This window comes from Hyla sarda, chromosome 12 (genome assembly GCF_029499605.1).
Source record: "Hyla sarda isolate aHylSar1 chromosome 12, aHylSar1.hap1, whole genome shotgun sequence".
Lineage (NCBI taxonomy): Eukaryota > Metazoa > Chordata > Amphibia > Anura > Hylidae > Hyla > Hyla sarda.
In genome coordinates this window covers 18,475,059-18,487,921 of record NC_079200.1, presented here as the reverse complement: position 1 = coordinate 18,487,921, position 12,863 = coordinate 18,475,059, and the positions used below count along the sequence as shown (strand labels likewise).

The 12,863-nt window shown below is 46.5% G+C and overlaps 1 protein-coding gene across 1 annotated transcript in view; it reads left to right on the top strand.

Annotated features, from left to right (window-relative positions):
• The window catches only part of LOC130296633 (tubulin gamma-1 chain), a 31,895-nt gene extending 19,774 nt beyond the window's left edge, over positions 1 to 12,121 (top strand). The window contains exons 9-11 of the mRNA XM_056548383.1: positions 3,165 to 3,317; positions 4,673 to 4,834; positions 11,542 to 12,121. Of these exons, the coding sequence (XP_056404358.1) occupies positions 3,165 to 3,317; positions 4,673 to 4,834; positions 11,542 to 11,739 (513 nt within the window). The 3' untranslated portion in view covers positions 11,740 to 12,121. The remainder of the gene's footprint in view (positions 1 to 3,164; positions 3,318 to 4,672; positions 4,835 to 11,541) is intronic.
• The last annotated feature ends 742 nt before the right edge of the window (positions 12,122 to 12,863 follow it).

The following is a 12,863-nucleotide window of genomic DNA, read 5'->3' as shown; positions in this document are numbered from 1 at the left end:
CTGAAGTGTATGCACTGACTGGTGTCTGGTAGCGCCCCTTACAGTACAGGAAGGTATTACATGTTCTGTACTCTTTACCTGTATTACTGAAGTGTATGCACTGACTGGTGTCTGGTAGCACCCCCTACAGTACAGGAAGGTATTACATGTTCTGTACACTTTACCTGTACCAGGGTTAGCTGATCCAGGGTTTACTGTAAAGGACCCGGAATAAGCTCCTGTCCTCTGCGTAGACCAGTGTTTCCCAAGCAGGGAGCCCCCAGCTGTTGCTAAACTACAACTCCCAGCATGCCCGGACAGCCTTTGGCTGTCCGGGCATGCTGGGAGTTGTAGTTTTGCAACAGCTGGAGGCTCCCTGCTTGGGAAACACTGACATACACATGATTATCTACTTATTTTTCTTTAATCCTCACTTTTTCCTATTTTTGGATGACATTTTGGGCCTTTAGAACAAATTATCAGGTTTCCATAGAGTTCTGGTCTCAACATACAATGGTTTCAGCATACAATGGCCGTCCTGGAACCAATTAATGTTGTAACTTGAGGGACCAGTGTGTGTGTGTGTGTGTGTGTGTGTGTGTGTGTGTATATATATATATATATATATATATATATATATATATATATATATATATATATATATATATATATATATATATATATATATATATATATATTAGTATCTGTATTGCTTATACTTGTGTTTGTTTTTTTTTTTTGTTTGTTTTTTTTTTCTCCGCACTTATGGACTGACCTTTATCTTTCTGTGTGATTTTGCATAAATGGGCACTGTCAGATACAAAAACTTTTGATATGTTGTAAAGCATGTATAACCAATAGGTTTTGCAATTGCTTTCATTAGAAAATTTTCAGTATTTCATACTAAAAAATCCAGTCAAACAACTGCCCCCCCCCCCCGCCTGCTTGGACACATATTAAAAGGAGAGCGTTCCATAGCGTGAAACCGCCTTCAGGTAATCTAGTAAAATAACTAGTAACTCAACCATCGGTGGTTGCGTGATCCCACACACAACAATGGTAAGCGTGGAGGGGTAATGATGTCCAGTCTGCAGCCTTCCCAATCAGAGCTAAAATAGAGAAAGGACTTCCAAGGGATGCATGGCTTTAAACGGCGCTAACCAGGAGCATGAAGTAAAAACAGCAGGTTTATTTGTATTTCCCACAATGCAACGCGTTTCACCAAACCTGGGCGGCTTCATCAGGCATGGTGCAGCATACTTGTCCTGCTGTGTCCATGCGTCATCACCTATGTCATGGACACACTTCCTTGATTGACAGGTGTGAGCGCAGGGCTCAGAGCTGGAGGAAAAATCCTCCCACTGTCAGCTTGTGTCCCGCTACCGTCTGTGAGGACAAGCTGGGAGTTGTAGTTTTGCTAATGCTAGGGGAGATGTGAGCAGACAGCATACTGAGGGAGGGGGCGGAGACATGCACAGTGAGGCCACGCCCCCTCCCTTTGAAAGGAATTCAGACTAGTGAGATAAATTAAAAGTGTATTAAAAAAATAAATTAAGGTGCTGGACACATAAAATATTTGTACATGGTCAGGATTAGGTACTGAGTGATATATTTAAAAAAAAAAAAGATAATTTGTTGGAATAACGGGTACGCTGTAAGTGTTAGGTTTCTTTTCCTATAAGAAATATTCTGTATTAAATAATAAAAAAAATTAAAAGCTGTTCTTCCTAATCTCCCTATTGGCCTGCTTGATAACATTATGTCCTGTATATTCTGAAACAAGTCTTATATCTATATTGCTTATACTGGTGTTTTTTTGTATTTGTTTTGTTTTAAACAACTTTTCATATAGGGGTTGTGTAGCAAAAACGTATCCACAGGGTCTGGGATAACTAGCGGATCGTGCACGGTGATGTCCATCCCCCACGATCTCCTCCACGGCACTCCAACCCACCCCCATGCATCTTTATGGGAGAGCCAGAGATACATGAGCACTGTACTTGTGTATCTCCGGCTCTCCCATAGAGATACATGGAGGGCACGTGCTGATCCCTCACTCCGTGCAGGAGGTTGCGGGGGCGCTCCCAGCGGTCGGACATCAATTTCTTGGACGTGCGCAATTGCAAAGATTTGGTAACTTTGGCCAGAGATCTGTTCTCCCAATTTCATTTTAAGGTGACATCATGGGTAGTAAGGTGGTTCTATCTACATCATAATTGATTATTGATTGGATGTTGGTTTATTGGATGTACCTTATGCCTATTGTTTTATATTCATTAGGTCTGTTAATTGTTACATTTTAATTGGTAATGGTATGTTAAGCCTGGTTAGTGACATCACAATAGGAAATTATAACCCCCCCCCCCCCCCCCAGCCTGCTATTGTTTTTTTGCCTTTGTTCGTGAAGATGCCAATAAACTTGTGAAATGTGTAGGGGCAGCGGCAATTTTTTGGGTGGTTTAATTTAGCAAGGTCAGTAGTGTTGCTGAGAGCTATGAACATATCTGAAGGAGTGCATGGTTATTATTAGAGATGAGCGAACTTACAGTAAATTCGATTCGTCACGAACTTCTCGGCTCGGCAGTTGATGACTTTTCCTGCGTAAATTAGTTCAGCTTTCCGGTGCTCCGGTGGCTGGAAAAGGTGGATACAGTCCTAGGAAAGAGTCTCCTAATGCTGTATCCACCTTTTCCAGCCCACCGGAGCACCTGAAAGCTGAACTCATTTATGCAGGAAAAGTCATCAACTGCCGAGCCGAGAAGTTCGTGACGAATCGAATTTACTGTAAGTTCGCTCATCCCTAATAATAATTGAGTTTTATCAGTCACTATATGGAGTGTCGGATAGTTCCGATATCCTGTTACCTATTGGTAATCTGTGAATATTACAATAAGGGTATTGTATCTCGGTTCCATTGAAGGGAATGGAGCAGAGTTGCAATACCACACACAACCTCAGGACAGGAGTGGCGCTGTTTCTGGAAGGGAGCAATTAAGTTTTTATAATCCTAGATAATTCCTTTTAAGGGAGGACCAGAAATACTAAGTACCTGTAATGTCCATCTTCTCTTATTATTACTATATGACTCTTCTGATCTCTGGTCTGTGTCCTTTGCTGAGGAGTAGAATATAATGGTTTGTATCGCTTGCAGTCTGACTCTGACTATACAAGGATTTTGTGTGTAGGTGGCCAGCGTGAGGAAGACCACAGTGCTGGACGTCATGAGGAGACTGCTGCAGCCCAAGAATGTCATGGTGTCCACCGGCCGGGACAGGCAGACGAACCATTGTTACATAGCAATACTGAATATTATCCAAGGAGAGGTGGATCCTACTCAGGTGAGTGCGGAGTCAAGTATAGGAAACAAACAGAAGTTCACGTCAGTCTATTACTAACTTGACTAAACTACTGCAGTTTTGATTTCGCAGTATGTAACCTGAACCCCCTTATGATGTCACAGCAGCCCCTCTGACTGACCCCTCCCCTCTGACGCCACAGCCACTTACCTGACTTAACCCTCCCCTCTGATGATCCCACAGCCGCTTACCTGACTGACCTCTCCCCTCTGATGATACCACAGCCGCTTACCTGACTGAACCCTCCCCTCTGATGATACCACAGCCACTTACCTGACAACCCTCCCCTCTGATGATACCACAGCCACTTACCTGACAACCCTCCCCTCTGATGATACCACAGCCGCTTACCTGACTGAACCCTCCCCTCTGATGATACCACAGCCACTTACCTGACAACCCTCCCCTCTGATGATACCACAGCCGCTTACCTGACTGACCTCTCCCCTCTGACACCACAGCCGCTTGCCTGACAACCTTCCCCTCTGATGACACCACAGCCGCTTACCTGACTGAACCCCCCACACTGGTGACACCACAGCCGCTTACCTGACTGACCTCTCCCCTCTGACACTACAGTTGCTTACATGACCGAGCGCCCTCCTCTTGTGACATCACAAACCCTTACCTGACTGTACCCTCCCCCTTGTGACGTTACAGCCCCTTACCTGACTGAACCCTTGAACCCTCCCACTTTTGACATCACTGAAGCCTTCCCCCCCCCCTTGTGACATCACAGTGGCCTACCTGACTGAACCCTCCCCCTTATGACGTCACAGCCCTTACGTGACTTGACCCTTCCCCTTGTGACATCACAGCCACCCAACCTGACTGAACACCCCCCCCCCCCTTTAGTGATGTCATAGCCCCTTAGCCAGGAACAGACACTAACCCTGTGCTAATATTATTATTGCATAACAAGGGGGTCAAGGGCCCGACTCCAGGAGGTGAAGTGCCTGTGATCAGTGAGGTGTCATGTACAGTGTATTTGTGTAGTACTTTAGCACAGGCTGCTATTTATTCTGATCTGGCTGGAGTTTAGTCCAGATTACTATCTACAGATAAGGGGTAAAGAAGTGAAGATGGTGAGGGGAAGATTTATCAAAACCAGTGTAGGGGGAGATTGGTGCAGTTACCCATAGCAACCAATCAGATTGCTTAAAAAAGGCCTCTGAGCCATAAAAGAAGCAATCTGATTGGTTGCTGCCCCAGTGTAATTTGCAGCGATCACAGTAAGGGACCACATTCCAGAAAATAGGTCTATAGAGTGTATGGATAAAATCTAATCTGCTGCCGGTGCAGCCTGTATCATGTTCTCTATGGGCATTTCCTTGCAGGTGCACAAGAGTTTGCAGAGAATCAGAGAACGGAAATTGGCCAATTTTATCCCATGGGGTCCTGCTAGCATCCAGGTTGCCCTCTCAAGGAAGTCACCGTATCTTCCCTCAGCACATCGGGTCAGCGGACTGATGATGGCCAATCATACCAACATCTCATCTGTAAGTAAATGAAGACTCCTCCCTAAGATCTTTTTAGGATTTATATATTTTTTTTTGGGCAGGTTGAGGATAATCTATAGCCTTAAAGGGGTACTCCGCCCCTAGAAATCTTATCCCCTATCTCGGCTGCGTCACCCCAGACATCCGGTGCATGGAGCAAACTTTGCTCCGTGCCGGATCACTGTCGATGCGGGGCTGAGAGTTGTGATGTCACACGCCGCTTGTGATGTCACTGACATGCCCCCTCAATGCAAGTCTATGGAAGGGGGCGTGACTACCGTCACGTCCCCTCCCATAGACTTGCTTTGAGGGGGTGTGGCCATGAAATCATGTACCTTCGGCACTGCACCCGACACCCCTGCGATCTGACATCTTATCCCCTAAAACAGCACCACGCCTGTCCTCAGGTTATGTGTGGTATTGCAGCTCAGCGCCATGAAAGCGCATAAAGCCAGGTTGAAGTACCACTACTTGGTATTGTGTCCCGCTGCAGTTACGAAGAGAGTGCAGTAGCTGCGTTCACATCATAGATTGCAGGTCCCGGCTGCTATCAGCAGCCAGGGACCCTCTGGTAATGGCGGATGTCAGCGATATTGCTGCTGTGCCGCATTAACACCTTTTTTAGATGCTGGGATTAAGATTGATCATGGTATTTTCGGCTGTGCGGCGGTTCCGGTTACTGATCTTAAAAATTAAAGTCATAGGAGTCAGAATACGACCTCTTCAAATCTACTGATTTCATTCAATAAAGTTTGATTTCTAATTAAAGCACAGTGATCCCTCAACATACAATGTACAGACAGTCCAGATCTGTGAAACGTGTCAATGCATGGAAGAACCGACCAATCAGAATGGGCATTCACTGGTAAAACCCCTGTATTACTGAAGTGTATGCACGGACTTGTGTCTAGTAGCGCCTCTACAGTACAGGGAGGTATTAAATGTTCTGCACTATTTACCTGTACCAGGGTTAGCGGCTCCTTTGGGCACCAGGTGAGGGCGACTCCATGTTACTTTTTTTAGGACACTGTGTACTGTACAGGACCCTGAAGAAGCTCCTGTCCTCTACATAGACAGTGATTACAGCTCCCAACAGATCTTTATTACTTTTATATCTAAGGACTTGCTTTATCTATACAATGATCCCCCCCCCCCCCAACCTACGATGGCCCCGACATACGATCATTTCAACATACGATGGCCTCTCAGAGGCAGCATCAACATACGATGCTTTTGTATGTTGGGGCCATCGCATAAACGGCTATCCGGCCTCGCAGACTGCTTCAGCTTCCACCGGATAGCCGTTTAAGGTGCCCCGTGTGCTCCGGTGATCATAACTTACCTGTCCCCAGGGCTCCGCACCATCCTCTTAAGGATCCCCTGCATGGCCATCGCTCTCCTTCGTCGTCATCACGTCGCCGTGCACGCCGTCTCGTCATCCAATAGGAGCGGCGTGATGACTGCGATGAAGAGCGACAATCCTGGGCAGCAGAGACGGTCTGGAGCGGCGGGGACACCCCGGGGACGCAATGAAGGGCGACATCCAGGGCAGCGGTGACAGGTCCGGAGCGGCGGGGACAGGTGAGTATAACTTCCTATACTTTACATTGCACGGATCCCTCAACGTACGATGGTTTCAACAAACGATGGATCATTTGGAACGAATTACCATCGTATGTTGAGGGACCACTGTATTAGTTATCTACTTATTTTTGATTAATCCTCACTTTTTCCGATTTTTGTATGACATTTTGGAGGCTTCAGAACCAATTACCAGGTTTCCATAGAGTTATGGTCTCAACATAGAATAGGCCCAACCTACAATGGTTTTGGAACCAATTAATAGTGTAACTTCAGGGACCACTGTACAGTAATGGAAAATCAATTGGGTATTAATAGCATTGAGCTACAGAATAAAGAGAACATATAGTTTGTACCATGAAGCGCACTGCGTAAAAACAAAACCCTTCAAGATTTTCAAAATTGTGGTTTTCTCTTCAATTCCCTTTTTTTTTGGTTTTGTTGTATATTTACTGGTTAAAATAAAAGGTACAATTGGTCATGCAAAAAAAACAACAAGCTCTCATATGTGTGGAGGAGAAAGTGACAGCAGGTCTTGTTTCCCATGACAGTGGCCATTTTAAGTGTAAGGAACATGAAAAAGTTTGAGGGACAATGTAGTAACCTATGGCATGGTTTCCCAACCAGGGTGCCTCCAGCTGTTGCAAAACTACAGCTCTAATATGCTAATGAATGCTTTGCTCTCTGTGCACTTCATAAGCATAATACTGACGGGGGCGGGGGCACATAGAGTTTAAAGAGGAGGCAGGGGAGCTGGGAGAGCCTGGCTCCCTGCCTCCATTTGGGTGCTGGAGCGCAATGCAGCTGGAGATTACAGTGCCCGAACTCTGCATATACTGAATGGATTTAAATAATTGGCCCCTCTTTTTGTAAAGCTGTAAACCCGCACTATAACCCAGTATATTGGGTTTAGTGCGGGGGAACAGGGTGTCAAATTTTGGCGATCAGTGTTTGTTTGCTGATGTGCAAAATGTCCCATGGACGGCAGGACTTTTCCAAGCAGTGTGGACTACGGTAGTTTCTCCGTAGGATCGGAAGCTTTACTGTAATAATTATTTGCATAGCTGTTCATCACTCTTTTTTTTGGTCACTAGATGGCAGTACGTTCCCACCTGTAAACCTGCACAATTTCGTCTTTGTAGTTTTGAAACAGTTAGAAACTACAACTCCCAGCATGCCCTAACTGACTGCAGCTGTGTGAGATCTGAAGGCTGTCACGGCATGCCTCGAGTTATAGTTTTGGAACTGCTGGAGACACATAGGTTGGGGATCACTGGCTTGTTGGATGTAAGTTAGAGTGAAAGTCTCTGTAGGTCAGTGTTTCCTAAGCAGGGTGCCTCCAGCTATTGTAAAACCACAACCCCCAGCATGCCCGGACAGCCAGAGGCTGTCCGGGCATGCTGGGAGTTGTAGTTTTGCAACAGCTGGAGGCACCCTGTTTATGAAACACTGCCATAGGTTAATACATTTTCCCCAAACATATTCCTTACACTTACTGGTCGGCGGCCATTTGTGCTGTCAGTTCCATCTCATGCCCTGCAGGAACAGCCTGTCGTGATTTGCCAACCCGATCTGCAGTACACGGGTTCATGCTCCATGTCTTGTGATTTTTTTATGAATCCATCTCTAGGGGACGCTGTTGCCTCTCTTCGCGTATTAGCAGCATCGCCTTTATTTCCATCCTTGCAATGTCATTTTCCGAATGCCAATAATCTCAGGGTTGTGTCTCGGTGCTGCAATGCAGATGTAACCCTCACACCCGAAAATCCATCTCTCCCAGAAAAGCCAATCGCACAGTCTATCGGCTAAAGCTCTGAGCATTTCTTCTGAAGACCGAAACTATTGACTTTGATCTATATTTAGTACCGTAGAAAAGGAAACGTAATAATGAATGCGTTTTAAGGCTAGAAGGTATCGTCCCCCACATGAGTAACGTGTAGGAATTGCAGTAATTCAGAGACCCATAGATGGCGCTCTTATATAGAAGCTATGATGTGAATAAGACCTTTTAGCTCAATCTATTGTGACCTTCCTAGTTTAGAGCGACACATGGGCAGAGCTGTAGGACACTTCTGACATCTGAAGCAGCTGTAAGGCAGTGGTGTCCAAACCGCAGACCTCCAGATGTTGCAAAACTACAACCCCCAGCATGCCCGGACAGCTGTTGGCTGTCCGGGCGTGCTGGAAGTTGTAGTTTTGCTACATCTGGAGGGCCGCAGAAAGCATATTACTCGGGCTGGGTGCACCGAGGATATGAAGGAGGCAGGCGAGCTGTGAGAGCCAGCTCCCTGCCTCCATTGCTCGCTGGAGCGCAATTCAGTTAAAGATTACAGTGCTGGAACTGGCTGTCCTGGCATGCTGGAAGTTTGTAGTTTTGCTACATCTGGCGGGCCACAGATAACATATATTAATGACTTGGGCTGGGCGCACGGAAGATATGAAGGAGGCATGGGAGCTGGGAGAGCCGGCTCCCTGCCTCAGTTGCTCGCTGGAGCACAATTCAGTTAAAGATTACAGTGATAGAATAGGCTGTCCTGGCATGCTGGAAGTTGTAGTTTTGCAACATCTGGAGGGCCGCAGTTTGGACTCCACTGGTGTAAGGTGTGAGCTTGTTTCTCCAGCACATCCCACAGATGATCCATCGAATTGAGATCCGGGGAATCTGGAGGCAGGGTTGCAACCTTTTTCTTTGAAGATATTATTCAGGAATGAGGAATGTGACAGCACGGCCAGGTAATTTATCCAGCAGAAAGGAGCTGCTGCCAAAAGGGGGTCCCGCTGCTATTGGGGGTGGTGAAGGGGGGGAGTTGTAGTTAGTTAGGTGTTTCGTGTCACAGTAAGGCTGCATTTACACCACGTTTTAGCTATACAGGGACCGGATGAAAATCGGGCGCTCCCATTTTCCAGACGGCCTGACCCCCTTCTCATTCATTTGAATGAGCTGACCGGAGTCAAACAGTGACTCCTGTCGTCTTATTTTTGACCCCTATCCGTTTTCTGACCCGACTGAAAACTGTGGTATGCTGCGGTTACCACGCGTTTCAGTCTGGTCAGAAAACCGGATAGGGGTCAAAAATGAGCCGACAGGAGTCACTGAATGAGAAGGGGGCTGGGTCCGGCTGGGATACGGGAACGCCCGGTTTTCACTCCCCCCAGCCGTATCAGGTCCCCGTATAGCTAAAACGTGGTGTGAATGCACCTTAACACTAGGGGGGAGATTTATCAAAACCTGTGAAGAGGAAAAGTTGCTTAGTTGCCCATAGCAACCAATCAGATCACTTCTTTCATTTTGCAGAGTCCTTGTTAAAAAATGAAAGCAGTGATCTGATTGGTTGCTATGGGCAACTCAGCAACTTTTCCTCTGCACAGGTTTTGATAAATCTCCCCCATGGTTTCCAGCAGAACAATCTCAATCACATTGCCCCCATCGGCTTGCCGTCTTCTCATAGTGCATCCTGGTGCCATCTCTTCTGTAGGTAAATGATGCGCATGCACCCGGCCGTCCATAAGATGGAAAATGTCATCTAATCAAACCAGGCGCCCCTTCCGTTGTCCCATTGAGTAGGTGAATTCAGTGGTGAACCAGGGTTATGGGCACTTTGGCCAGTCTGGGTCTACATCGTCCCATACACAGAAAGCTGCTCTGTCTTCTGTAATGTCTTTCTATTAGAAGACCCTTTTACAGGGGCCGATTATTGGGTGAATGATCATTCCCAATAGTCGGCCCATGTAATGGGGACAGTGATCAGCATACAAATGGGTAAATGCTTGACCGTATTGTTTGTGCTGAGAGGAAAAAACATCTTCATTGCCCTGTGGAAACAGGATCCATGTAAGATAATGTATTTAAAGGGCCACACAAACAATCCAGCGATTGTTCATACGGCCCCACCTGCACGACTTACCTGTCGTCACTGAACCCAACTTATTACTGGACCAAGCACTGCAGCCTCTCTGTTTACTTTCAGCTTCCGAAGTTCCCTTGCTGCATTCAGGAAACTGCGCAGTGGAGGCGGGGCCAGCTGGCTGGCTGCTTCTGCCTCCCTCTGTCACCTCCTAATACTAATACTGCCCCCGCTATTTGAATATTCATATTCTTCAACTCCACTTCCTAGTGACTTGGAGTCACCAGTCACATGGCGCATGCGCTGAGAGATTTAATCAGGACATGAGACAATCTTCCCGCGCGTGCGCTCGCTGCGCTTGCGTGACTGGTGACTCCACGTCACTAGGAAGTGTAGTTAAAGAATATAAATAGTCATATAGCTGGGGCGTTTTTACGAGGTGACAGAGGGATATAGAAGCAGCTAGCCAGCAGGGCCCCGCCTCCACTGCGCAATTCCCTGAATGCAGCATGGGAACTTTGGAAGCTGATATCTCGGGACCTACTGAAGCAAAGTAAGTGACCAGTCTATGTAATCCTGTTCACCCACACTATAACCCGTTTTATTGGGTTTAGTGTGGGTGACCAGACTGACAGTTTTCCTTTAATCTAACACCGTTTACCCGCTGTAAACCCAATATACTGGGTTATAGTGTGGGTGAAGAGCTTTACAAAGAGGGGTCATTTACCCTGTTCATTATGTGCAGAGTTCTGGCACTGTAGTCTTCAGTTGCATTGCGCTCCAGCATGCAATGGAGGCGGGGAGCCAGCTCTCCCAGCTCCCCTGCCTCCTCTACCCCTACATTAAAATGCTAATGAATGCTCTGCTGTCTGTGCACTCACCTGCAGCCTTCATTAGCATATTAATGACTAGGGAAGGGCGCACAGAGGATATGAAGGAGGCAGGGGAGCTGGGAGAGCCCGGATCCCTGCCTCCATTGGATGCTAAAGCGCAATGCAGCTAGAGATTAAAGTGCCCAAACTCTGCATATACTGAATGGATTTAAATAATTGGCCCCTCTTTGTAAGGTTGTTAACCCGAACGTTTACCCAGTATTTAATGGGTTTAGTGCGGGTAAACAGGGTGTAAAATTTTGGCGATCAGCGTTGGTTTGCTGGACTTTTCCAGGCAGTTTGGACAACAGTAGTTCCTCTGGTTGGTCCGGATCTGTCTGGGCTCATCAGTGTACATACTATACTGAATGTTTCTTGACTGGTTTTGTCACTCTCTCAATTTCTTCAGCTGTTTGAGAGAACGTGCCGGCAATACGACAAGCTGAGGAAACGCGAGGCCTTCCTGGAGCAGTTCCGTAAAGAAGACATATTCAAGGAGAACTTCGACGAGCTGGATAACTCCAGGGAGATCGTTCAGCAGCTGATAGACGAATACCATGCCGCCACCCGTCCGGATTACATTTCATGGGGCACTCAGGACAAGTGAGCGCGGGCGGTAAGGGACGGACGGCACTAAACTATTGGAGCACAGTTTGGCACTACACGGCACAGAAGGTGGGGGCTTGTTGTCTAAGTAAGAACGTCATCCATCCAGCTGAGCTGACCAGTGTCACCAGGGAGCAGCCTTTCCTGGTTACCGTGCTCTAGAGCGCCTCACACAGCAACCAGAGGACACTGCGGCTCATGATAAAACACGGAGATGTGAAGCTCTCTGTTTCTTATGTGTGTGGTGAGGCCAGCTAATGCTTCTTCCTTGTATATGCTTCAGCTATCCAGGCAGACCTGATGTCATTACATTTTCATGTATGAATCCTTTATGTAAAGTAGTGTTTCCCAACCAGGGTGCCTTCAGCTGTTGCAAAACTACAACTCCCAGCATGCCCGGACAGCCTTCGGCTGTCCGGGCATGCTGGGAATTGCAGTTTTGCAGCAGCTAGAGGCACCCTGGTTGGGGAAACGCTTATTTGAAGGTTGAGGAATAATTGCAAATCTCGATGGACGTCTTCTACAGGGTGTGTTGCCACTCCCGCAACCCCCCTCCCGCGCATGAAGCGGCAGCTGACACCTCCCCTCCAAGTACCTCTATGGGAGAGCCGGAGATACAGCGTTCATCTCTGCTCTCCCATAGAGATACATGGTGTTGACTGCTGTTTTGTGTGGGTGGTCGACACGCTTCGTTCCCGGTGTGAAACTGTCAGACACGTCACGTTCTTAAAGGGGTACTCCCCTGGAATACTTTTTTTTTTATTTATTTTTTTTTTTTTTATCAACTGGTGCCAGAAAGTGAAACGGATTTGTAAGTTACTTCTATTAAAAAATCTTAACCCTTCCAGTACTTATCAGCTTCAATTTCTTCCACAGGAAGTTCTTTTCTTTAAAAAAAAAAAATAAAAAATAAATAAATATATATATAATATAAATATTCTCCCTCTCCTTGGCTTACCATTTGGCCAAATAGTGTGTACCATCCCATATATATTTTAATTAAATTAAATTAAAAATATAGATACGCGCCTTTTGAGTACCCATTTAAGATACAAACCCTATAAAGGTGTATTAAGAAATGCACCCAGAGTCCATAAACTATGTACAAGTTCCATATGGAGTCCG